Below are 25,752 nucleotides of genomic sequence, written 5' to 3'. Positions count from 1 at the left end.
CTCACTTCCCAGGGGCCACATCAAGCCAGGTTTTTCCACCAGCAAGGCCGTGGGCCAAGCTACACTCACTCTCCCAGACTGGCAACAGCCCCTACTCCCCCACCCTTCACTTTCCCAGGCCCCCGTGCTACTCTGCCTGCCCTTCAGGGGGTGCACCCTGGGGGAACACTGGGTTCCTCTGCCTTTAGCTGCTCGCTGCTGGACAGGCCTACTCACCTTTCCAGAGACTGGTGCTAGGAAGGCCTCAGAGAGGGAGGGTCACCCCCCCACGCCCCATTCCCAGAGGTGATTTAGTTTCCCACTCCCGTGCACACCCATCACTAGCTGTTGAATTCACAGCCTTCTGCCTAAAAACCAGTGCCTAGTGGGGGCCCAACACACCTCGAAGGCCAGAAGTACCCCTAAGTACAGGCTTTCTCAAAGTTTTTTTTTTTTTTAGAAAAGGCAATAATGTAAAGGAATTGAATAATTTATTTTCTGTATTGTAGTAGTAATGGGAGTAAATACACAAGACCTTTTTATTAATAAAACAAAAAAGAGGAAAAACAGAAGCAACAAATGAAGACCATACTGCCCATGATACATCAGCCACATGGCCAGAACACCACTTCTAAAGGACAATGGTTGCTGGTGTCACAGAGTTTTATTGCATTCGACAGGGAAAAGGTAGCAGGCTGGAATGGAAACGGTCCATCAGGGCCCTGATGGGAAAGCATTAGAGAGGTTCCAACCCCCAGCTGGGGACTCCTCTTGCTACTTCCTTTTGGAGGAGATTAAGGGGAGCCAGGGCTTCTCCCTATGACCTCATGACCTCTCGTGAAACCGATCAGTCCCAGCCAGACACAGAGAAGAGCAGCCCTGCAGCCCCAAGGGCAGCTGCTTGCATCCACCTTTCCGTTAACTGTGGGGTCCAACACGAGTGCCCGGGTTCCACACCCGCCTCCAGCTCCTGATGCAGACCCTGGGAGGCCACGGTGATGGCTCAAGTGATTGGGTTCCTGCCACTCAAATGGGAGACCTGGACTGAGTTCCCGGCTCCCAGATTCAGCCCTCAGTCCTAGCTACTGTGGGCATCGGGGGACACGAACTAGTGGATGGGAACTCTTATCTGTCTCTCTCAAATTAGAAAAAAGAAAGTTTAAATGTGGGAAGCTCCAAGGGGCTGGAGGACAACCTGAGCACAGGTGCTCTGGCTTCAAAGGCACTGGGAGAGGGGAGGACACTCTGTCTCACAGTCCTCCACGTCCTGAGACTATCACGCCTCAACTCCTCTCTGCAGAGGCTGGGTGACGGAGCTATGGCTCTGACTCCTCTCTGGGGGTGGAGAGTGAAGATGACAAAGACGGCCATCTGTCCCCTGGGAGACACAGCAGCAGTATAAGACAGGGCAGAAGAGAACAGCATAACAAGTCCAACTGGAGAAAGGGCTTGAGAAAGGGTGAGGGAAGGAAGTCTGTTAGGCATAAACATCCAGGGCGCGGGGGAGGTTCCCACACTCAAGCCCACGCAGAGCTAGTCCTCTGCTGCGAATAATGCTCCGATGGCTAGACAGGAAAGGAAACTTCACAGGGCAAATGCATCTTGCACTGCCGGCTCATCATCCCAGAACAGGCCGCAGTCCCCGCCCCATCATGCCCAGCTCCAGAGCTGGCCACTGGCCCACTGAAGAGTTCCAGCCCTCAGAGGGCTGTGACGGTCTCGTGAAGAACAGCGACAGTCACACAACTTCACCCAGGCTTGAATGCTTCAGGCCGTCCCTGGCCTCCCCGTGCAGGGGTGGTGGTGGTGCAAGTGAAAGGAGGGGAGAGACTGAAGAGGGGTCACTCCTCGATAGAGACCCTCTCCAGTGCCTGGCATCATCACAGGAGTCCTCTTAGAGCCCACCTCCACGAGGGGCCAGGCTGCTGACCACCCTCCAACCCCAGCTCTGTGTCAGACTGGACGTAGTCCATCGACGTGTGTGCGTGCCTGCACCCACATCTGTAGTGTCTTCAAAGTCCTCCATCCCAGGGCCTACCAGGAGGGAAGCACGCCAGAGTGAGATCTGCAAAGTCAGACACTCTGAGTTCATCCCCCACAGCAAAGTGCATCCAGAGCAGCTGCTTGAGCCAGGTCCATCTGTCCCGTCAGGTCCTGAAGATGGCAAACAACCCCCTGCCCCCAGCTCCTCCTATTTTATAGAAACAACAGGGTATTTGACAAAGATCAAGGCACTTGGGAGACAGTCGACAATAACACTCTAATAAAGCAAGCAGACGTGTTGCAGGGAGGAGGGAGGGAAGAAACGTGGACAAAGGGGAGGAAGGACGATGTATTTCTGAGGGTCAGGAAGAGCCTGTTCCACAAGATGGGGTTACTTGGGTGGAAGGAGCCTGCAGAGTAGATTTTAGCAAAAGAGGAAGAGAAGCAGTGGCCAGAAAATCCACAGTTCCCCCAAGCCTCTGAGAGCCCCCACCACCTTGAACATGAAGCAGCAGTCACCGTGAAGCTGGCAGTCTCTTAGGCAAAGATGTTGGTAATAAAATCCAAAAACCGCTTAGCATACTGCTCAGGATGGACCGTGGAAATCTCCGCCCCCGCCTGTGAAGGAGGTGTGGACAATGACAGTGAGTCAGGCAGCTCTACCAGCCTTCCCCAGCCCCCCGGGCCAAGCCACCCCGGCCAGTCCCATCCTTTCTGACCCCACTGCTCGGGCACAAAAGGTGCTCTCTGCCCAAGGGACAGTCAAGACAGGAAAGGAAGGACCTTGGAATCCTCACCCCATGCTTGACGGTCTTAGCTGCGTGAGCTGCTTTCTTCTTGGCGTCATACTGCGTCAGGATGTCAATGAGGCCCATGAAATACACCTCCTTCTGGGGGGCCCCTGCCGAGAGAGACCCACTATGAGGGACGGGACCCTCCCAATTCCCTTTCCCCACAAGACAGGCAATTTCATCTTGCAAAGCTAAGCGACCTTGCCACCCACCACCCAAGGACCACCCTCCCCCCTCCCCTCTTCCAAGTCCAGGATCTCTCTCACCCTCGGCGCTCCGGATGGCGTAGACATCAATGAAGGACTCAAATTCTCCAGGGCCCAGGGGCCGATGGGAATGGATGTAGCCTCCGATACCCTCAGGGGAGGTGCCATAGGAGCCCACCAGAGCAGGCGGTCCAGTCAGGTTACAGTCCCCATCCCACTCTGACTCGTCCTCCCGCACGGGCCCCTCCTCCTCTGGTTCAGAGCCCCGGATGATGTCGTGGATGCCCAGCAGAAGGCTGTAGTCCATGATCTTCAGCTGCACTAGAAACTGAGACCCACTGGCACATTAGACACCCCAGACTGCCCTCCCTGGCCTCCAGGTACCACCCTTACTCCACGCTGAGTTTCCAGGGCTCTCCTAGGGAACAGAAGCATAAAGACTGAGGTTGGGAGTATCTCACTGCCTAGAGGGCCTAAGATCACCCTTTTACTCACTCCAGCCAAGCCTTTTGTGGGTAACCTCTAGAGTTTTCATGTCTCATACCCAACACTCCACAGGCAGGGGACCCAGAGAATAAAGGGGAAGGGAGGGGCTCCCTCAGACTGGGAATGGAAGAAACAACTTAAAAAAAAAAAAAAAAAAGGAAACAAGGCCATTCCCCAATCATCACCTCCACGTCTCTCTTCAGCTTCTCTAGGAATATTTTCTTCTCCTCTTCACCAATGTAAACTTTCTGGTTCTTGTTGAGAAAGTCCATATCCTTAAGGGTGGGCAATTCTTTAACCTAAGAACAGGTAAAGGGACATCTTGGGAACAGGTCCCTTCCCAAAGTCTCTCATCTCGCCTGGGCTCCTCTCCACCTCAGCGGCCTCTCTCTCCTGACTCCACACTGCGACACTCCCCCCAGGTCCCGTCTCACCTCCAGTGGTTTCCCGACACCCAAGTTGTCACAGCTTACCCCAAATCACATCCCACTTTCTGCTTACAATTTTCAGCCAAGCCTCTCTACTCCTGCTTCTTAAGCAAAAAACAGCCATTTGCATACAAGAGCCCAGAATGGAGGATGTGGCACTCCCCCCCCACTATCCCCAAACCTTCCATATGGAACCACCCATGCCAGGGACAAAGCGACAGCTCCCATTGCCCTTCCAACCTGTCCTGGACATCCCTCTTCCAGTGGTTGAAGAGAAGAATACAGCTGGCGATCCCCATCCCTTTACGGACAGACAACGGTCTGTTCCTCCTAAGATCCCTTCCACCTGCACTCCCCCCTACCTCACCCTAGCACCTAAAATTAGCATCACCTTTTCCTTATCACTGGCTTCCCGGGACACTAGGGAGCCCTGTGGAGAGACCAAGACAAAGTCAGCAGAAGTGGCTAAAAGAAGAGACAGACCAAGCTCCTGAGATGAGTGTTCACTCTCACAGCCTTCTTTCTTTGAAAAGGGATCGTCCAGTGGCCCCCCAGCCCGGTCCATCCTCACCTTGAGGTCATACTTCCGGTGCACAGGCAGACGGTGACTAAACATGTTGCGCATCACAAGCATGTAGCTGTCCTCGTTGTCCACGCTGACTCGGTACATCCCCAGGAACTGGGGCAGCAGCGTGTTGCCGTGGCACTTCACGATGTACTGGGGTGGAGGGGAAGGAGGGAGTGGGGAGAGGCTGAGCAGCGGAAACACAAACGGCCCAGGCAGCAGCCCAGGCATGGGAATTCAAACACTGCCGCTCCACTCTGCTCCCAGTGGGACAGAAAACTTCAAACAGAGAGGCCACAAGAAAGGCCAGAAGTGGTGGCTGCGTCCTAAGAGGCGCCGGCAACCTGTGCACTTTCTGAATCCCCATCTCCTGTGACTTCTTCCACTTGGTGATGTCTCTTAATTCTAAAGGGCCCTTTCTCATTTCTCCTTTATCATTCTTTGAGATGAGCAAGAAAGCTATTATCCGTATCTTAGAGCCTCTCTATGTGCAAGTGGTCAGAGAACCAGGAATGGAACATACATCTGCTTATCAATGACACGATTTCATCCAGGCCCATGTTTCTTATAGAATGGCCTATAATTTGGACTCTTAAAAAGTAGTCAGCAACCAACCTGTTTCCTATCTTATTCAACTCTCAAACCGAGAACATCAAAACACCATCATTTCTCTTCTGAGATCTTCCCCAAATTCCTCAATTGTCAAATCCAATGGACATCCTGGTCAGTCATATTCCACCTGATCCTACTGACCAGTCTCTCCTTCAAGTTCTCTTCACCCTCAGCTCCCATCTGAGGGGATGGGATCTGACCCTGCTCTCTGGCCTCAAATCATGGAGTGCATCAGGTCATAAAGAAAAAACTCATAGCCTCTAGGGTGCGCTCAAGGGCTCTTCTCTCCACGTGCTCCTTAAGGCGCTGTCCTCAACCTTTTCATTTCACTGCACACACTTCCCTTCGATAATCTTGTCTATATTCAGAAGCGACTTTAGGGACTGGCGCTCTGGTGTAGTTGGTAAGTTGGTAAAGCCATCGCCTGCAGTGTCAGCATCCCATATGGGCCCTGGTTCAAGTCCCAGCTACTCCACTTCTGATCCAGCTCTCTGCTATGGCCTGGGTAAGCAGTATTAGATGGCCCAAGTCCTTGGGCCCCTGCACCCACATGGGAGCCCCGGAAGAAGCTCCTGGCTTCAGATCGGCGCAGCTCCAGCCGTTGCAACCAATTAGGGAGTGAACCAGCAGATGGAAGACACCCACCTCCCTTTGTAACTCTGCCTTTCAAATAAATAAATAAATCTTTAAAAAAAAATAAGAAGTAGCTGGCGCCGTGGCTCAATAGGCTAATCCTCCACCTTGCGGCGCCGGCACACCGGGTTCTAGTCCCGGTCGGGGCGCCGGATTCTGTCCCGGTTGCCCCTCTTCCAGGCCAGCCCTCTGCTATGGCCAGGGAGTGCAGTGGAGGATGGCCCAGGTGCTTGGGCCCTGCACCCCATGGGAGACCAGGAAAAAGCACCTGGATCCTGGCTCCTGCCATCGGATCAGCGCGGTGCGCCGGCTGCAGCGGCGGCCATTGGAGGGTGAACCAACGGCAAAGGAAGACCTTTCTCTCTCTGTCTCTCTCTCTGTCCACTCTGCCTATCAAAAATAAAAAAAAAAAAAAAAAAAAAAAAATAAGAAGTGACTTTACGTGGTAATAATGCTAAATGACCACTTATTCATTGCACAATTCTCAAATCAACACTCCTAGTCTCACCCTCTTTCCTGACTTCCATATCCACACCCCAACCACTTACTGGACATCTACAGCTGAACAAACTGCAGAAACCTCAAACCCAGTACATCCAAACCAGACTATCTTTCTCTTTCCCAACTGTCGGTAAATGGGCAGCCAGTTATCCCCAGCCAGGAACCTGGAAGGTTCTCTGCCCTGACACCCACAGGTTTCCCGCAGGTCTTTCTTCCCATCCCTCACGGCTCTACAAGTGCCCTCCATCTCCCTCTACCTTGAATGCGCTCTTCTACCTTGTCTATGGTTAACTCCTATTTGTCCCTCCAGAATCAAATCCTGCGATACCTCCTCTAAAAATCTCATCAAGTCTCCCAATTGCACCTCCTTCGCCAGGTGACTTGGGATGCTCTTCTCTGCATCCCCAGAACATTCTGTACATACTTCTACTACTGCACACATTTGCTGTGCGCAAATACTGGCTTAGTGTCTTGCCATCGTCTCGCCATCAGACCAAGAGCTCCTCAGGAGTCACAGCTACCTCGTTCACCAGTTTCCCTACTGCCCAACAAGGGCCAAGTAACAACAGACATTAAATATGTGTTGAGTAGAACCTTTATTCCTTGCTCATTGATTGTGATGTGAGATTTTTCTTCTGTAGAAAGACATTCAGGAAAAGTGCATTCATCATCAAAACACTCCATCAACCCCACGTTCCAAGTTAATCTGATCAGGCAGAATAGTTTCCCTAAACTGAGGGCCGGATGTGCTTAAGGAATTCTCCCCTCCAAGATATCTCTCCCCTCCAAGATATCTCATTACGCCCCTGTCCTGGTTCTCTCTACAAACTACATGTATTCCTGGCAGTATATTTGGTGTTAATTCTTGGCCCAGTTTTTTTTTTTTTTTTTTTTTTTTTTTTTTTTTTTTTTTTTTTTTTTTTACAGGCAGAGTGGACAATGAGAGAGAGAGAGAAAGGTCTTCCTTTGCTGTTGGTTCACCCTCCAATGGCCACGGCGGCCAGCACGCTGCAGCCGGCGCACCGCGCGGACCCGAAGGCAGGAGCCAGGTACTTCTCCTGGTCTCCCATGGAGTGCAGGGCCCAAGGACTTGGGCCATCCTCCACTGCACTCCCGGGCCACAGCAGAGAGCTGGTCTGGAAGAGGGGCAACCGGGACAGAATCCGGCGCCCCGACTGGGACTAGAACCTGGTGTGCCAGCGCCGCTAGGCAGAGGATTAGCCTATTGAGCCACAGCGCTGGCAATTCTTGGCCCAGTTCTGACTTAGCCTTTGGTTTATATTTCACCACACACATGCCCTTTTTCCATAGAGGTTTTAGATTATAAGAACCAAATGAGAGGGACACATCCCAACTCTTCTGTCAAGTCAAACACAAGTATGTACAGTGTGAAATTCCTAGTTTACAAAAAACATATAGAGAGGGTAGGGTGAGAAGTATCACTATGTTCCTAAATCTGTATATGTATATATGAAATACTTGAAGCTTATATAACTTAAATAAAGCTTTAAAAACATTTTGAAAAACATATGGAGCACTTCCTGGGGAGAAAAATGGCTTTTAGGGGAAGAAAGAGCTAGCAAGTCTCCCCGGGGGCTCTGACAGCCCAGCTGTGTCTAAATGGGGAGGGGAGGGAAAGAACAGGGCTGAGGGGTCTGACCTGGTGGTAGTTGGAGAGGTTGCTGTGCATGTCAGCAATGTCCTCGCTGGACACTTCTTTGATGACCAGAGTCCGATCGTAGGAGATGAGGAAGCGACCATCACTGCCTTCACTTTCACTCGGGGGGCTTCTCGTAAGGGACACCTGGGACACAGAACAGGCTAGAGGCTCTCACCAGCCACGTGACCTGGGCAGGTCACCCAGCCATGCCCAGAGGCTCTTCTCCCCTTCACATGGAGATACGAGTCAAAGCACAATGGTCAACTCATGCTTCTGGGAGTGGATAAAACCCTGGATAAGAGATGAGGCAGGGGTTCTTAATCCACTGTCTATATATACGGACTGAATGACAGGGAATGCAAAATTCTTAATGTATCTACATTCCCCACCCTCTCCCCGGACTGAGTTCTCAGCTTTAATTAGGTTTTTGAAGTTGTCTGTTACCATTAAAAAGATAAAAAATCATATTGACCAAGGCTCTCCTTTCTCCAAACATGACTGTCCCAAGAACTCCCTCAGTTACTGCAGAGAAGGATGGCCATCACCCCACAAGGGACTCTCACCAAGTAATCCTGGTCATCAATGCCAAACCGATCACGGAGGTTCCTGAAGACCTGGGGACAATACTCCTTGAACTTGAAATGACTGGGCAGATTTTCCCTGAAATGTAGGTTTTCAAGGTAAGACAACAAGGTAATCATTTATCTCATATTTATATAGTACTTGACAGTGTATAAAACACCTTCCACACCTAATAGTCATTTGAGTCTCATAAAACCCCGTGAGCTACTTTAAGAGGAACACTATTCTGTTTTATGGAAAAGGAACGTGTCTCTCAGAGGAGTTGAGGGCCCTGCCTAAGTCACACAGCTGGCAAGTGGGCTGGGTAGAGCCAGACCCCACTGTCTGGGGAGACGCTGGCATCTCCGAAATTTCAAGCACCGAGAGACATCCTACAGTCAGCAGCGGATACCACTGTTCTGGATGGCATCCTCTCATCCCAGAACGGCTTTATTTCAGGGAGTTCTTATCAGAAGCTCATGGGAACAGCATCTGCATGCATTTGCTCTACGGAGTTGTCAGGCTGGAGGAGAGAGTCACACTGCCACATATAAGGATGTAGGGAACATCAGAAATTGTTGGAATTGTTTCCTGTGTACCAAACTGCAGCGGGAAGGACATCTGACCACACAGCTTGCAAACTGACTTTTAGATCTGAAACCTTCAACTCTCTGTATCTGTTATGATTACTTAGGATTCTCTTCCTAGAAGGTTGACGTGAGAATGGCAGGAATTGCTACTTACCTATGGAAAAGGTGGTTGTTGACCTTGATCTTGGAGCTGGCCTTGAAGTCATCTGGCAGCAACATCACTGGAGGAGGCACCTGGCTGAGCTCATTGATCTGAAAAGGCAAGACATACATGGGGGCAATGAGTGGTGCCGAGTGACTCGTATGCTCTGTCTGCGCAGAATCAGGAGAGGACAACTCAAACCCGACTCCTTTAAAAGCACTGGCTGGCGCTGGGCACCGTGGAACACTGGGTTAAGCTGCCACTTGGGATGACTGCATCCATATCAGAGTCCTGGCTGCTCCTCTTCCGATCCAGCTCCCTCCTAATGCACCTGGGACGCAGAGTCCCTGCCACCCACGTGAGAGAACTGGCTCCTGGCTTCAGCCCGGCCCCCCCTGGCTGTTCTGACCATTTCAGGAGTGAACCAGCAGACCAAAGATCTCTTTCTCTCTGTTTATCCCTCCTTCTTTATTCTTTTAAACAAACAAACAAATGAATCGTTCTAAAATAAACAAATAAAAGCATCAGCTACGCGTTTGCTTGAGGAAAGTGAGAGAGCCTGTGCAAGCCCGGGGGCACTGCGGCAAGCGATCCTCACACGCACACCCCCACAGAACTTCATGCTCACAACAGTCGTTTTATATTAGGCAAACCCTGTAAGCAACTCAGCACTATTTTTAAAACTGTGAGAAATTCTAGAAAAAAAAAAAAAACCACCCTCAGCAAACCCAAGACAAACAGTTACATGCTCCATTTTTTTTAAAAACCCATTCTGCAAGTGCCCAACAGGGTTAATGGGACTCCGAGGGTCAATGGTGGCAGGCAGAATGAGTTGCCTAGGGTGGGCGTTTGGCACAGCAGTAAAGACACCAGTTAGGACACCCACATCCTGTATCCATTGCCTGGGTTTGAGCTTCATTGCTGCTCTCAATTCCAGTTTCCTGCTCATGTGTACCTGGGAGGCAGCAGGTGATGGCTCAAGTACTTGAGTTCTTGCCACCCCCATAGGAGACCCAGACTGAGTTCCCAGCTTTTGGCTTTGACCTGGCCAGCCCTGGCTGTTGCAGGTATTTGGAGAATGAACCAGTGGATGGAAGATATTTCTATGTATCTATTTCTGTGCTTTTCAAATATATACAAATAAATTTTAAAATTTTAAAATTTTAAAAACAAAATATTTTAACATGCAGAGGTAAACAAATTAAAAAAAAATCACCCATGTCCTTTAAAAGGCATCTTTTTTTAAATTAATTAATGTATTTGAAAGTCACGGTTACAGAGATGGATCTTCCATCCTCTGGTTCACTCCCTAGATGGCTGCGACGGCCAGGGCTGCGCCAGGAGCTTCTTCAGGGTCTCTCCCCCGTGGGTGGCAGGGGCCTCGGGCCATCTTCCACTGCTTTTCCCAGGCCACCACCATGGAGCTGGACTGGAAGTAGAGTAGCTGGGACTCTAATCAGTGCCCACATGGAATGGTGGCATTGCAGGCGGCAGCTTTACCCACCATGCCACAATGTCAGCCTCCAAAGTATCCTCTTATGAACAGAAAGAGTCCTTCCAGAGCACTCTGACCAGCTCTCTGCCCGGCTGGGTGTAAGGCAAAAGAAGAGCTGATGCCAGAGGGAATGCAGGTGATCAGAGGATATAAGCTCATTAGATCTCTCTCTGAAGCCAAGCCAACCTCCAACCCAAAGACTGCAAGCTTTGCATGCACTCCTCAGGCCCCGGGATCTACACTCTGCTAATTCTGGGCAGAAAAGGAGCTCCTAACAAGTCCCAGGGAGATGGCTTTGTTGCTGGTGCTGCTGCAGTATCAGCTGCCTTTAATTGTGCATGCACCACAAGACTAAGCACTAGTCTAGGTAAGCTCCCCTCCTAGACTGTGAGCTTTTCAAGGGCAAGGACCCTTTTTAGTGCTCTGCATCTCTCAGGGGCCCAGTTCGCACAACATCCCACACACAGTGGTCCCCAAGAGTTTATCAACTGAACGCACGGAGGCTTTGCTCATTCTTGCGCGATCATTAGACAGAGGTTATGAATTGCGATCTAACCTAAATCCCACACAATGCAGTGCATCCAATTTCCTCGTGTTCTCAGTCGAAAAGGAGGACAGAACATATTCCTCCAAAAAAAAAAAAAAAAAAAGCCACTTGAGATTTCTAGCCTACAATTCAGCTGAGGCTCTCCCTACCCCTCTCACCACCTGCTTACAGGCTGAATCATCACTAAGGCATATGCTCAAGGAATTTCTCCATTCCAGACACTTGAATGTCTGTTAGCTGGAGGGTAGGGTGTGGACGCTAAAGTACACGTACCTGGGGCAGCTGAGGCAGCTCTTACATGTAATTCCCCCAACCCTTCCCAAAGGAAAGTCCTTCCTGTTAGCTTCCCACAGGAAGGGATGAGTCACTGCAAGGTAGACACGTGAGGCCGTGCTACCTGCATCAGCCTTGTCTCCGCTCGGCTGCTAGGAAGACACAACCACCCAGAGAGCCACAAATGCAGAATGGGGCCAAGGGACCCGGCCCGACATTCTGAATCACAGATTAAGCACGTGGCAAAAATTGCATTCTTCCTCAGCACTTCCACCTCCACAACCCTACGAAGGGCTGCAACAATTCAAGGATGCTGACTTCTAAAATGCTCCCTGTCACATTTAAGATCACCGCATCCCTCCCATTCCCCAGTGGGCGGGGCGGGGCGGGGGCGTGACATCTGTGCTTCCTTCCCGGGAAGCATCATCAGGAAAGGCCACGAACAGCCTTCCCTGGCCTCCTCCCGACGCCCAGGTTATACTCTCTAGGGCGGTTTCCCGTTTTGAAAGTTCACCCACACAGTATGTCCACGTCCGGGGCTCCTTAGCTCTCTCCCTGGTCAAAGCCGATCCCCGCTCGTACCAAGTACCGCCATCCAGTCCCGAGTGAGTGCAGCCTCTAGGCTGGGGGAGGGGGCAGGTGGCCTATCTAAAATGCTGTACCTCCGGAAGGGATAAGCAGGACTACAAGGTCCGGGAAATCTAGCGCTTCCCCAGACAAAGCCAAGGCTCCGAAATCAAGCACTGGGGCCGGGACGCAAGGTGGAAAGGAAAGGGAACCACCCCCTTCTTCCAGACACCCCCCCTGTTTCTCCCTCTCCCACCGAGACCTCATCACCTCCAATCCCAAAGAGACATTACCCCACACGAGGTCCTTCCCGCGGGAGCCCAGTACTGGCTAGCCTCCGGTGCCGGTGGCTGGGGCCGGATCCGGCAGTAAGGAGTTAAGGGCAGAGGGGAGGGTAGAAACAGTCCACCCCAGGAGGAACACCTGGGGCCCGGCCGGCAGAGCCCGGGCAGCCCGGGGCAAAGTGGCAGCGCGAGGAGATCTGGAAACAGAGATGGCCCGTGGCGCCGGGGCTGAGGGCTGGGGTCGGGGGTAGGGGTAGGGGTAGGGGTAGCGGTGGGGGCTAGGGCCGGTTCTTACCGAGTGGGCTACACCCCACAGGAACACGCCCACCAGCGGGTCGGCCGCCCGGAACACTTTCACCTTCTGCTGCACGAAATGCTTCTTCTTGGTTTTGGAGGCGAAGCCGAAACCCGGGCCGGGGCCCGCTGCCGCTGCCGGGACGGTGGCCGGCGGGACCGAGGAGGACGCCATAGTCTCCCGCGCACCGGGCCGAGCGTAAGCGGGGAGCCGGCCGCGATCCCGGCGCCAGACCCCGGAAGCGGTGCTCACCTGCACCGCCGTCACGTGACCGGAGACCAGCCCCGCAGGCGCGCGGGCGAAGGGCGGGGCGGCGGTGGCTCCGCCCCCCGCGCCTCGGCGCAGCCAGCGCGGTGGGTGGGCTCACCTGGCTCGGTGGCCCGCTTGCTGGTGCGGGGTCTCGGGGGGGGGCTGAGAGCAGCCGGCGAGGCCCTGACCCGTCGACTGGGCGTGCGAGGTGCGGCTGGAACTGGACTGCTTCACTTTCAGGTCCCGGGCTGCCTTGCTGCGAAGTCGCCGCCTTCCGGTGTTGCCCAGTTCCTGAGAAACCTCCCGCCCGCGGCTCACGCAAGAGCTTTTTCTTTCCTGAGGGGTTGGGGAAGGGCAGGCGCTGGAAATCCAAAACGCTAGCTTACGTAAATTCATTCATTCATTCAACAAGCGTTTATTTGTACCAGGTCCTGTTCTGGGGGCTGATTCTCCTCATTTGATTGGAGCAGCGATAGGACTGTTCTTGCCCCTTGTTCAGAGTCTAAAGGCCGAGGTGGGACAAGGGGCCGTAGACTGGAGCTGTGTGTGGCCTTCAGAGAGGAGAGCGTGCGGGTATGGAGGGCTGCGTGGGGTTCAGGGCTACGGGTGAACAAGCTTTCTAGGCAGAGAGAACAGTGGACAAAGACAGGGAGACGAGAAAGCTTCTGGGAGCTGTAACTAGCAAGGTAGGGCTGGAACTTAAGAACCGGGGGAAGAAGCAAGACAAGGTTAGAGAGGGTAGGCACTGGGGTCACTCAAGTGGTTTTAATCTACTTAGTGGGCTTTGAGAGGGACGGCTTGGGCCTCGTGCTGGAGGGAGGGGCGCCGGAGTATTGCAGAAGTTGGGGCAAAGAGAAAGAACCAAAGCAGTGGCTGTGAGGCTGGAAAGCAGAGGACGGCAGTCAAGATTGGGAAAATCCAGGGCCGCCATCCCGAATGGGCACTGGTTAGAGTCCCAGCTGCTTCACTTCCAGTCCAGCTCGGCTAATGCCCCCTGGTAAAGCAGCAGAAGATGGCCCAAGTCCTTGGGTCCCTGCACCTTCCTGGGAGACCCGGAAGAAGCTTCTGGCTCCTGGATTTGACCTGGCCCGGCCCCGGCCCTTTTGGCCATTTGAGGAGTGAACCAGTGGATGGAAGATTTTCTCCCTCCCCCAACTCTGATTTTCAAATAAATAAATAAGCTGGAGACTGATATTAACAAGGAAGATGCAGAGTGCCCAAGTCGGCATCAATTTGAGTTATTTTTGTATTAGGGTCCTAGGTAGGAATCTCAAGAATGAAGGATCTAGGTGGAATGCACTTTGGCCGGAAGGAAACAAAGGATAGGAGTGCACAGGTCAGTGTAGGTGTTGGGGGCATAACCGCCTTGCTCAGGCACCCCCGGTGGCCCTTTGAAGCAGCTGACAGGGAGGGGTGCTAGGAGTGGGGACTTGGACCAGGTGCTCTGGAGGGAGGAAAGGCGCAGAGCGAGGGGGCAGAGGGAACGCTGAGTGGCATGGGGGCTCCGGCAGGCTGAGTAGGTTCTCCGTCCACAGTCGCCCCAATGTTTTGGTCATGCAGAAGCTTTGAAGTCTGAGCAGAGGAGTCAGCGTGGGACAAGGGAATTGACTGTTAGGGAGGGATGGGGACACACAGGAGAGGGAGGAGGTGTTGCTGGGACTGAATAGTGGGTGGGGTAAAAAGAAGAGAATATGTTAGATTACAAACTACCTAGACATCTGCCAGTGGAGGAATGATTGGATAAGCTATGGGGTGCCAGGACCAACATTGTGGCACCATGGGTTAGGCTACCACTGCGACGCTGACATTCCATCCAGCTCCCCACTAATGCACCTGTGGAAGTGGTGGAAGAGGGCCCACGTGCTAGAGCCCCTGCAACCCACATGGGAGACCCTGATGGAGTTCCCACATGGGAGACCCTGATGGAGTTCTGGGTTCCTGGCTTCAGCCTGGCCCAGCCCTGGCTGTTACCACCATTTGGGGAATGAGCCAGCAGGTAGAGATCTCTCTCTCTCTCTCTAACTCTACCTTTTCAATAAATAAAATTCATCTTTTAAAAATTATGGGGTAGTATAAAAATTTGTGTTAAAATATTGGCAGAGAGAGTGAGCAAGTCACATCTGCTGGTTCACTCCCCAGATGGCTGAAATGCTCAGGTCTGTGCTGAATTCAGAAGCTGCACACTCCTCCCAGGTCTCCTACGTGGGTGGCAGGGGCCAATCTCTTGAACAGTCACCACTGCCTTCCAGGGTCTGTATTAGCAAGAAGCTGGAATCAGAAATCCAGTTGGGACTTGAACCCAGGTATTCTCTATAATCCAAATAAACTAATCTTTAAAAAAGAGAAAGAGGGCCAGCGCCGTGGCTCACTTGGTTAATCCTCCGCCTGTGGCGCCGGCATCCCATATGGGCACCGGGTTCTAGTCCTGGTTGCTCCTCTTCCGGTCCAGCTCTCTGCTATGGCCCGGGTGCTTGGGCCCCTGCACCCGCGAGGGAGACCAGGAGGAGGCACCTGGCTCCTGGCTTCAGGTGGGTGCAGCACCAGCTGTGGCGGCCATTTGGGGGGTGAACCAACAGAGGGAAGACCTTTCTGTCTCTCTCACTGTCTAACTCATCTGTCAAATAAATAAAAAATAAATAACTAAAAATTTTAAAAAAGAAACTACCAAACTGTCTAAAAAAAGAGAGAGAGAGAAAGAAAGGGGCGCTGGCGCTGTGGCATAGCAGGTACAACAGCCACCTGTAGTGCTGGCATCCCATATGTGTGCCAGTTTGAGTCCTGGCTGCTCCACTTCCCATCCAGCTTTCTGCAATGGTCTGGGAAAGCAGTAGAAGATGGCACAAATCCTTGGGCCCCTGCACCCACGTGGGAGACCTGGAAGAAGCTCCTGGCTTCGGATTGGCACAGCTCCAGGCATTGCGGCCAATTGGGGAGTGAACCTCTCTCTCTCACTCTCTGCCTCTCCTTCTCTCTCTAAGTCTGACTTTCAAATAAATAAATAAATCTTTAAAAAAAGAGAAAAGAAAAAATGTTTTACCTGCTAGGTTCAATGCCTGCTCCTATATGTATTTTAGTGAGGTGTATGTATATTGGCATGAAATGATCTGCAGGATAGTCAAGTGGGGAAGAGCCTGCATGTAAGTATACAGAAAAACATCTGAGGGTGCATACCAGGCCATCAGATGCTAATACACGCAAGCAAGGGAGTGAGGCTGGGTGGAGGGGGTGGTAAGGAAGACATACAACGCAGCGTCATCATTGAGCTTATTTTTATTTTAAAGGTATCTATGTACACCAAGTAAATACACACTGGGGTTTGTGCAGTTTGGTTTGTCTTCCACACTGGCATGCAACATTTTGGCAGATGTGAGTGGGCGGGCCAAATGCCACAAGGGGCATCTGGCCCTGGGGGAAAGTTCATGGTGAGTGTGGGGAGCAGGGGAGGATAGAGTGTGAAGCTTCTGGTGAGGGGGTGTGTGCTGTTGCTCGCTGATGTCAGCGAGGAGACCCTGGCGTCTCGCTACAGAGCCGGCTGCTCCTCCGGGCCCCTCCTCACCTGCCCCGCACCTTCACGCTGTCTCCCATGATTCCCGAAAGAACCAGTGGGCGGCAGGTGACACAAACCCCCTGGGCTCCTAGAGAGCAGCCCAGGTCCACAGCTGCGCAGGTGTCGTCCCTCCTGTGGGATCAGCCCCGACAGTGCGGCTCACCTACCCACCCTTTTCCCCCTCATGGGTTTTGGCTTGGTGTAGGGGAGCCAGATTGGACCCCCTTCTTCAGAGCAGTGGTTTCAAATCCCTCTCTAGACCCTTAGGATCTCTTAGGACAGCTGAAGTACTTCTCCACTAATGAAACACTTTCTATCCCCCCCCCCCAAAAAAAAAAAAAAAAACAAAGAAAAATGCAAACTGCTCAGGCCTGCACTACTTATATATATATAAATAAGTATAAGTGGGTTCTAGTTAAGATTTGTTTCGGAAAAAAAAAAATGTCTAAGTCACTGCTTTGGATTTATTCCATACCCTCTGGTCATTTTTCCCCTTAACTGCTAACAAGGGCCCAACAGGGGGCAGCGACATGTTCCCTGAAGGCGTGGCAGGCGACAGGGCCTGTGTTCACCAGCTGGCACTGACGCTGGGCTTTCTTTCCTGACTTAGCGGTGGCGAGGTGGTCCTGCTGGAGGACCCTCATCTCCCATCCCACGTCAGACTGGAGCTCTGGACACCAGACTTTCTTTCTCAGCTTGGACTGTCTAGTGGCTTCCATCCTTGTAGTTACCTGGAAAACCACCTTAGCACCATGTGGAAGGAAAGGACCACCTGCGGGAGAGGGGACCGGGTGTGGGCGGAGGATGGCTGGAGTGGGGGGCCCTGGAAAACCTGCCCTGCCCTTTTCTTTAAAGTGCACTTAATACCAGCTGGGGACAACACAGAAGGACATCTTTGGGGTAGGGGGTATATGTCAGGGAGAAGTCCAGCTCCACTTGTAAGAAAGGCATCCAGAGAGATTGTGCCAACGGACTGGGAGCCCCCAATTCCAAGGGTAGAGCTGGGGAGAACCTGGAGGCCAGTTGGGGAGAAAGGACCCCAGCTCAGCGCTTCAACCTGAGGCCGTGACAAAAACACTTAGGACTCTCCGGGCTCGTTCAGCCCCCAAACCCAAGGAGTCAGTCATCCTGACTTGTCCTCGCCTGGAACCACCGTGGGCAGAGGAGCAGCCGCCGACAGCTGCCGGGCGGGGTTCTACCACCTGGATTTTCACAGCGGTTGGAAGCAGCCCTGACTTCTGGCCGTGAGATCTGGGATGTAAAATGTCAAGAGCAGCTTGGAAGGGAAAGGGACACGGCCCCTCGAGCAACCCAGATTCTCGGGAAAACAAAGGGAGGCAAAAAGTCGGGTGGCGGTGAAACCCTGGGGTCCCCCGACTCAGGTGGTGGGTGTCTGAAGGAGAGCGTGTGTGAATTAGCAGCCCTTCCGCGTCACCCTCCCCTGCGCTGCGCGTGAGCGAGGAGCGAGGAAGTCATTTCTGCGTCTTCTTAGGATGCCAAGACATTCTTCCGCTTAAGGCTTTGTGTGTCCGTGTGTCCGTGTGTGTGTGTGTGTGTGTGTGTGTACAGAGACACAGAAGGGCCGCAGCCCTCCAGCTCCTGTTTCTCCTTTTGTCATCTCTATGACCTCTATCAGCAACTAATACCACTCAGTGTGAGAGACAAAGGTATGAAGGAGACAGAAGGAACACGCGCCCTCCTCTCTATCGCCCCAATTGAGGAGGGCAGACTAGGCTTAGCGATTGCTCAGTACATGGTTAGATACTCAGAGAGTGAGACAGAGAAGAGAGACGTAGCAGCAACTTTGATCTATAGATACAGAGCGAGCAGACATCAAACATCGCACAGCGGGACGACAGGGGCGGGGGCAGCTAGTATTGGAGACCACAGGTTTGCAGCATGCTGAGAGAAGAGGCCTCGGTCCCTCTTAGAAACTGGGAAAGAAAGAGAAAGAGCGTGTGAGGAGCCAGCTGGCAGCCCAGACACTGCCCGGGGACGGGCGCACACACAGGTTTACAGTCCTGCTCCTTCAACACCCGACCGTCCGCTCAGCCCCTGCTCCCACCCTATTTCTCTGCTTCTCACGCCTTTCTGCTGGTGTGTGCATGGCCCATTGTCCTGGGTGCCCCTGCAGAGGGCCGGGGAGGGAGGGTGCAGGCCAGGAAGAGAATGGCCCTGTTCTGCAAGAGTAGACAATAAAACAGGATCCCAGGTGTGATGACCCACGAGACCCAGGAAGGTTCCCGTTTGGCTGGAGGTGGGAAAGGAGGGAAGTGCTGGGAGCTGGCGAGAGAACCCTTTCTGCCTCCAGGGAGCAGAGGGATGACGCTGCACCCACCTGGCAGGTGCTTCCTACAGTATGGGTGCATACACAGGTAGGGCAGGAGGAAGGCGAACATCACCTTGACTGGAGATGCCTTGGTTTGGAAAATATCTATCCATCTGAAGCCATGTTAGGGTGGAGGTAGGAGAGCTGAGATCATCTCTCAAGGCCTCTGGTATCTAAGTCTGTGACCTGCCTGCCGCTTTAGAGCCACAGTGCCCGGGTTTGCTCCTTTTGATGTGTGGTGGTGCCCCCTAGCGGCAGGAGGGCAGTAATGCTGTGGTTACTCCTGCAGCTGAAGGGAGAGTTTGGAAGAGTGGGGAGGTGGGTCCTGAGCACAGGTGCAGCCCCGGGGAGGGGGAACCAAGAGGTGAGCAGTGAGTACATCGTCTAAGTTTTGAAATGGTGGAGAAAAAAACAGAAGCAGGAGGACTAAAAAGGCCGTGGGCAGGAAAGGAGGCAGCCTGCAGTGGTCCGGGATGCATCTGGAAGCTACCTGACAGTGCAGGTGCGGAGCCGTCCTGTGGGAGATTAGCTGGCTGCCGTCTCTTGGTGCAGAGGGAAAAGCTTGGCGGGCTCCTCAGCCTCGTAGCCGCATGGCAGGTCACTTCTGGAGGAAGAGAGACCCAGGGTGAGGAGAGGACCCCGTCACCGTCCCTGAGCTCTGCCACAGGACTCTCCGGGTTACCCGGGAATGCAGGGATGACGCTGGCCTGCACAAGGTCACCAGCGAGGAGACAGGGCCAGGTCAGCAGATGCCTGTGGCATTTCCTCCCCTCACCCTTGGGCCCCATAACCGGGATGGGGAGAAATCAAGGGTGGGTGGGGCTGGAAGAGGGGACGGCGATGACAGCCCAGAGATGGCAAGAGGGGCTCTGATCTCCTGCTGCTGTCGGAGCCCCTGAGAAGCTCTAAGTAGGGCAGAGGAAAAATGGATCATTTCTTCTCGAGGCGCCCAGAGGACCCGAGGGTAGTGGGGAGTGGCATACCTGTTGTCGTTGATGTCTGTGGCATTTCCTGAGAGCACGGGGGTAGAAGATGACAAAGGACACTGGCTGTTAGAAACCACCTCCCTGGACACGCCCACCTCAGCGCCCTGGAGAAGCTAAGCCACGGCTCCAGCCTCAGCTGCCCCGCGCCTGAGATCAGACCTCCCAGGCCCCTCCCTGAGCAGGGTGGGGGGCGGGAGGTCAGGGTGGAGGACGGGCTCGGAGGTGGGAGGAGTCCACGCGTGAGAGACTTGCAGAGGTGGGCAGTGTTGGAGCTGCGGGAACAGGGGCCACAGTTTTTCTCGTTCTATCAGGAGCCCTGGCCCACGGGAGGAGTCTGCCAGACTCCTTGTAGGCTGCGGTTGCTCACTTTCTGCCGCTTCTCGGCTCACCCCGGGGATGCCCATGGCCGCGCGATTCATCTTTCCCACTCACCATTGTCCATGTTGGCCTTCTGATAGGGAGCCAAGGAGCCACCGGAAGATGCGGCCGCGCTGCTGCTACAGGAGTTGGCGAAGCTGACGGAGCAGAGGAGGGGGAGGCGGGCTCAGGCACACACGCTACTGTCCTGAGACCCTTGGCAATAGAGCCGCCCACCACCAACACTGCCACCACCAACCCCCTCCCCAGCCCCAAGACCACAGCCCAGCCAGCAGGGCCACAGCTGGGAGGACACACGCCCGCCTTCCAGTCTTGGGCACAAAGTTATTAAGAAAGAGAGGAACGAAGCTAGTTAGGAACATAAAGATGACCCCACTGGGGCTGGCGCTGTGGTGTAGTGGGTTAAGCCTCTGCCTGCAATGCCGGCATCCCATATGGGTGCCGGTTTGAGTCCCAGATGCTCCACTTCTGATCTAGCTCCCGGCTAACGTGACTGGGAGAGTAGTGGAAGATGGCCCAAGTGCTGGGGCCCCTGCACCCATGTGGAAGACCCGGAAGAAGCTCCTGGCTCCTGATCGGCTCAGCTCTGGCCATTGTGGCCATTTGGGGAGTGAACCAGTGGATGGATGTTCTCTCTCTGCAACTCTGCTATTCAAAAAATAAATCTTAAAAAAAAAAAAGAAAAGGATGCCTCCACTGACAATGGACCCACTCCTATGCCTCGGGTGGGGAGCCCACGCCACGGTCACTCACTACATGTCTGAGGTGGAGCTGGGAGCGGCCTGCAGGTACAGGTTCTGGTAGTTCTGGAACAGGCTGTTGGTGTAGCTGATGCACTCCGGGCTCCGGGTGCCACAGGGGTTGGTGGGTGAAGATGCTGGGTAGTGGCCTGGCCGGACAGGTTTGGCTGTGAAAGAAACCACCTTGAGGGACTGGTGTTTGGGCAGAGTGTCAGACGGCGCTGGGGACACCCACATCCCAGACCAGCGAGGCTGGTCCCAGCCCCCGCTCCTCGACTTCCTGCCCAGCTTCCTGCTCATGCGCACTCGGCAGCCAGCAGGTGACGGCTCAAGCACTTGAGCCCCTGGACCATGTCGGAGACCTGGACCGCGTTCCCATGTGAGGGGCGAACCAGTGCATGCAAGATCTCTATCTCTCTTTCAAATAAAATGAAAATAATAGTAATGATGATGCAGGTAAGTTTCTTTCCAAAAGAAGAAATGACCTTGAGGAGGCTATGGTCACCATGTGCTCCCTGGGGTCACGGGGGTCATTTAGCTGGGGTCCCATCAGTTCCATGTAAGATAAGTGTCACAGGGCCAGGCATTTGGCAGCGCAGGTAAGACGCCGCATCAGAGTCCCTGAGTTCAAGTCCCAGCTCCATTTCTCATCCAGCTTCCTGCTGGTGTGCACCCTGGGAGGCAGCAGGTGATGGCTCGAGTGTTTGGGCCCCTGCCACCCACGGGGAAGACCCAGCATGAGTTCCTGGCTCCTGGCTTCGGCTTGGCCCAGCCTTGGCTGTTGCAGACATTTGGGGAGCGAACCAGTGGATGGAACATCTCTATCTCCCCACCCATCTCTCTGCCTTTCAAATTAATAAAATAAAATTTTTAAAAAGATAATCATTCCTTTTTTACTTTTCAGGCATGGGGCAGGAAAGAAGCAGTCACGTAGCAGCTTGGTGCTCGGGGGCTGCAGAGTCTGCTCCGGGTGTTAGGGCCGCCACTCACCGATCTGCGCCGAGTGGCCCCGCTTGCCGGAGCTCTTGTAGCGCACGGCCTCCTTGATGCGGTCCACCTCCTGCTGGTAGCGCCGCTTGTCTTTCATGGCGCCCTCCTTGGCCTCCTTCAGTGCACCCTCCAGGGCCTTAACTCTCTCAGCCGTAGCCCTAAGTCGTTTTTCCAATTTAGGAAGCTCACAACGCAGATCTGCATTGTCACGTACCAGCTGCCGAAGGGAAGAGCACAGCATGAGGGATGGGGAGAGAGAAGAAAGATCTCGAAGCCAGAGAAGACGGACACCAGGTCCCTTGGCATAGCGTACTGTCCTGCCCACATCTCTCTGAGCAAGGGGCAGTCACGCGTTACAAAGTTCTGTTCTCTAGGCAGCAAAACCTGCCCTCTCCACTGTCTGGGCTGGACATTTCCCTCCACCAAATGCCACAGCATGTGCCAGATCAACAACTGCAGGGCAACCATGGGGACCAGCCGACGACCCCGCCCCGGGGATGGCTTTGTGGGCACGCATGGGGCAGTGCAGGGAGTCGCAGCATGGAGGTGGTGATGGCACTGAGAATGGGTGCCGGTCAGGTGCAGAGCAGGAGCAGAAGCCAGAATTCAGACCCCTTCTCCACCCCACTCCCCTGCCACACACACACACACACACACACACACACACACACACACAGTCGTTCTCACATTTCTACTCACTACCTTCTCATTCCAGGACTTCCTGGGCTGTCCCACCCCCATCTGAATGAAGCCAGAGCGAGGGAGCAGCTGCTACCTTTGCAGCGAGCAAAGATTTCTTGCTCTTTTTCACAGGGCTCCCCACAAGTACTGGGAGCACCAAGACTGCAGGAGGCGCTGGGCCTTGGCAGACACAGGGGAAGCCGGCAGAGCCATAAAGGGGCAGAGCTGGGAGCCTTTCTGTGCACCTCTCGTCTGACAATCGGCATTTGCACAGAGAGGGACGGTGAACACACAGTGGGGAGAACAGAATGGCAGAACTGATTACAAACCATTTCCTGGCTATTTTTTCAATGTTTCCATAAAAATGTTGTTGCACTGTTTTATAAGTCAAGGAAATAAAAATAGCTGTAAAGACTTCTGCAGACACAAATCAAAATAAAGCCTGCAGGTCATCCCTGGGACACAGGTTTGGGATATTTTCATTTTTTGAAAAAAGTAGCAGTGGTGTTTAGTCTAGCAGTTAAGATGCCCTCATCCCACGTGGGAGCGCCTGGGTTCCATACCCAGCCCTGGCTTCTGACTCTTGACTCCAGCTTCCTGCTAATGCAGGCTCTGGAAGGCAGGGGCGCTGACTCGAGTAACTGGATCCCCCAACCTGTGCCAGACCCAGATTGAATTTCTGGCTACTGGCTTTGGTTTGGCCCAGCCTCAGCCACTGCAAGGCATTGGGGGAGTAAACAAGCAGATGGGAGTTCTCTCTAACTGCCTCTGCCTCTCTCTAAATAAACACACACAAAAATTTTAAATGTATTAAATATTTACTGTTGGGGGCCAATGCTATGGCACAGTGGGTTAAAGCCCCGGCCTACAGCACCAGCATCCCATATGGGTGCCGGTTTGAATCCCAGCTGCCCCATTTCTGATCCGGCTCCCTGCTAATGCACCTGGGAAAGCAGTGGAGGGTGGCCCAAGTCCTTGGGCCCCTGCACCTACATGGGAGACCAGGAAGAAGCTCTTGGCTTCTGGCTTCAGATTGGCTCAGCTCCAGCCATTGTGGCCATTTGTGGAGTGAACCAGCAGATGGAAGACTTCTCTCTCTCTCTCTCTCTGTGTCTCTACTTCTCTCTGTAACTCTTTCACATAAAGAAAATAAATCATATATATATATATATACCATATAGCCTAGACATTGCACTGGGAAGAAGAGAAGTTGAAGTTCCCGGCTAGTGAGAATATGAGTCTGATGGAACTGTCAGGTGGATTTGCAAGGCCGGGACTGAAGTGCGTGCTCGAGCTTCTTTTATGAATTCATTAGAAGAGCCACTCGCCAGGCTGTTGCGCCTGCCTTCAAGGCCCAGCTGCGTGGCAGCAGCGAGGGTGCACCTGCTCTGTACGCACCAAATACTTCCTGTCCTCACTCCTTTGGACTGCCCTCTGCCTCCCCACCCCGCCCCTGTGAGCACCAGTCATGCACCTTAGAGCCACAGCAGCAAGGAGGGGCGCAGAGAGGCAGCGACCAAACACACAGAGGCTCTCACCTGCCCCAGCCAGGCGCTGCCCGGGCCGTCTCCAGGACACTGCTTAATGTCCTTGCAGGCCAGCCCAGGCCTAGGCAGCTGGAGTTCTCACCCTTCCTCTTTCTCCCTGCCTTCCCTCTGGTGTGGTGACAGAGACACCCCCACCCCCCAAGCCTTTCCGACCTCTGCCAGCCTCAAACTCTCTCTCCAAGGCAAGTCTGAGGAACTCCACTTGGAGCAGGGCTGGGTCAGGGACTCGGAGAAGGGAAAGCAGGCAGGCAGCAAAGGCCAAGGCCAAGGCCCAAAGACGGCATCCGCATCAGTAGGGCAAGTAAAAGAGAACAGGAAAACAAGCAACCAGGTGTTTCTGGACCCAGGGTCTCCAAAGATCTGGGTGTCCTAGGTGTCTGGCCTCAAAGACTGTCTTGGCCCCACCTCCGGACTCTTACCTGTTTGTGAACCTTTGTAAGCTGTTCCAGGTTGTTCTCAAGAAAGGAAATCTTCTGCTTTTGGGAGTGAATCCCCCCACTGTCCTCGGGCTCCATTTCTGCACTCTGATCAGAGACAGACAAAGATGTGGCCAAGCAGGTCCCCCAGAGAGCGGGTGCAGCCAGCCCCACCAGGGAGAGCAGGGGCTGCAGATATGTGGAGAGGGGTGGGTGTGTGTGTGCGCACGCGCGCGGCCGAGGACAGCACTCACTTTCTTGACTCGAGTCGTGACGTCTTGAACGAACAGCTTGCGAAGGTTGTGGAGGGTCTGGAGTTCACGGGCCTGGAAGGGATCATGAAACACTGGGGCTGGCCAGGTGCCACACCCACCCCCTCCCTCCAGACTTACGGGAAGCTCGGCTCTACACAGTCAAGGGAGTCACTCACCCTTTCCAGGGGCAGGGGGTGGGGGGTGTCCTGATTACGCCACAGACTGGACGGGGAGAGGGGTCAGGGAGAAACAGAGGGGACGTCACGAAGCCCCACCCCCCACGCCCCATTGCTTGGCACAGAAGGAAGCCACTCACAACTGTCTCCTCCAGACCCTTGAGGTCCTGCTTGGACTGCTCGTGTCGCTCGTACAGAAATCTGCAGCAGAGGACGCAGAGAGAGCAGGACACAGAAAGCCTCACTCACCGCCCCCACCCCTTTTATCCCTGATCATTGTGTTGCACAAAGTACTCAGGGATACTGTACAAAAACTAGAAAAGGATTTTAAAAGAGCGCTAAGGGAGTGGGTATTTAGCCTGGGGTGAGGACACTTGCGTCCCACAGTGAGCCTGGGTTTGATTCCTGAATCCAGCTCCTGGTTCCAGCTTCCCACTTAGGCAGACCTTGGGAAGCAGCAGTGATGGCTCGGGCTACTGGGTCCCGAGCCACCCACATGGGAGACCCGGATTGAGCTCCTGGCTTCTAGCTTTGGCCAGCCCAGCAGCAGCTGGGGAGTAAATCAGCATATGGAAGCAAACTCTCTCTCACTTTCTGCTTCTCAAGAAAATAAAAAAAAAATAATGAGAAAAAGAACATCCCTCTTTAAAAAAAAAAGAGAGAGAGAGATGGGGCTGGTGTCATGGTGTAGTGGGTTAAGCAGCCGCCTGTGACACCAGCATCCCGTATGAGCACCGGTTCAAGTCCCAGTTGCTTCACTTCCAATCCATCTCCCTGCTAATGTGCCTGGGAAAGAAGTGGAAGATGAAGCAAGTCCTTGGGGCCCTGCACCCACGTGCAGGTTTTTATGGGGTCATACCA

At 53.6% G+C, this 25,752-nt stretch overlaps 2 protein-coding genes and 1 long non-coding RNA gene across 9 annotated transcripts in view; 1 reads left to right on the top strand and 2 right to left on the bottom strand.

The window, feature by feature from the left end:
- Positions 1-453: 453 nt before the first annotated feature.
- PIP4K2C (phosphatidylinositol-5-phosphate 4-kinase type 2 gamma) lies at positions 454-12,910 on the bottom strand. 5 transcript variants are annotated; one of them, XM_051832970.3, is made up of 11 exons: positions 12,599-12,910; positions 9,150-9,247; positions 8,408-8,504; positions 7,845-7,988; positions 4,445-4,591; positions 4,265-4,303; positions 3,631-3,744; positions 3,020-3,287; positions 2,760-2,863; positions 2,459-2,580; positions 454-2,170 (listed from the first exon to the last, which is right to left on the bottom strand). In XM_051832970.3, exons 1-10 carry the CDS (start codon positions 12,770-12,772, stop codon positions 2,500-2,502), a joined length of 1,266 nt encoding a protein of 421 aa, XP_051688930.1. In that variant the 5' UTR covers positions 12,773-12,910; the 3' UTR covers positions 454-2,170; positions 2,459-2,499. The 5 variants fall into 5 exon arrangements, with proteins under 5 accessions (XP_051688930.1, XP_051688929.1, XP_051688931.1 ...); XM_051832969.3 differs by having other exon boundaries at positions 454-2,013; XM_051832971.3 differs by having other exon boundaries at positions 2,482-2,580.
- Positions 7,110-9,664, top strand: LOC127487430 (uncharacterized). 2 transcript variants are annotated; one of them, XR_007914229.3, is made up of 3 exons: positions 7,110-7,233; positions 8,353-8,524; positions 9,100-9,664. It is a non-coding gene; the product is annotated as an uncharacterized LOC127487430 (long non-coding RNA). The 2 variants fall into 2 exon arrangements; XR_016216830.1 differs by having other exon boundaries at positions 8,865-9,664.
- A 5,273-nt stretch (positions 12,911-18,183) lies between the features above and the next one.
- Positions 18,184-25,752, bottom strand: part of KIF5A (kinesin family member 5A) — a 28,308-nt gene continuing 20,739 nt past the window's right edge. For both annotated transcript variants that reach the window (XM_002720919.6, XM_008274221.5), the window contains exons 21-29: positions 25,032-25,092; positions 24,716-24,787; positions 24,465-24,569; positions 21,818-22,034; positions 20,841-20,994; positions 20,142-20,224; positions 19,707-19,734; positions 19,214-19,327; positions 18,184-18,328 (exon numbers count right to left, since the gene is read on the bottom strand). In XM_002720919.6, coding sequence (XP_002720965.1) covers positions 19,249-19,327; positions 19,707-19,734; positions 20,142-20,224; positions 20,841-20,994; positions 21,818-22,034; positions 24,465-24,569; positions 24,716-24,787; positions 25,032-25,092 — 799 coding nt within the window. In that variant the 3' untranslated portion in view covers positions 18,184-18,328; positions 19,214-19,248. The remainder of the gene's footprint in view (positions 18,329-19,213; positions 19,328-19,706; positions 19,735-20,141; positions 20,225-20,840; positions 20,995-21,817; positions 22,035-24,464; positions 24,570-24,715; positions 24,788-25,031; positions 25,093-25,752) is intronic.

This window comes from Oryctolagus cuniculus, chromosome 11, assembly GCF_051225735.1.
Source record: "Oryctolagus cuniculus isolate XC-2025 breed Fujian yellow rabbit chromosome 11, ASM5122573v1, whole genome shotgun sequence".
NCBI lineage: Eukaryota > Metazoa > Chordata > Mammalia > Lagomorpha > Leporidae > Oryctolagus > Oryctolagus cuniculus.
Note: the sequence above shows the minus strand (reverse complement) of the source record. Positions and strands in the feature narration are given on the sequence as shown.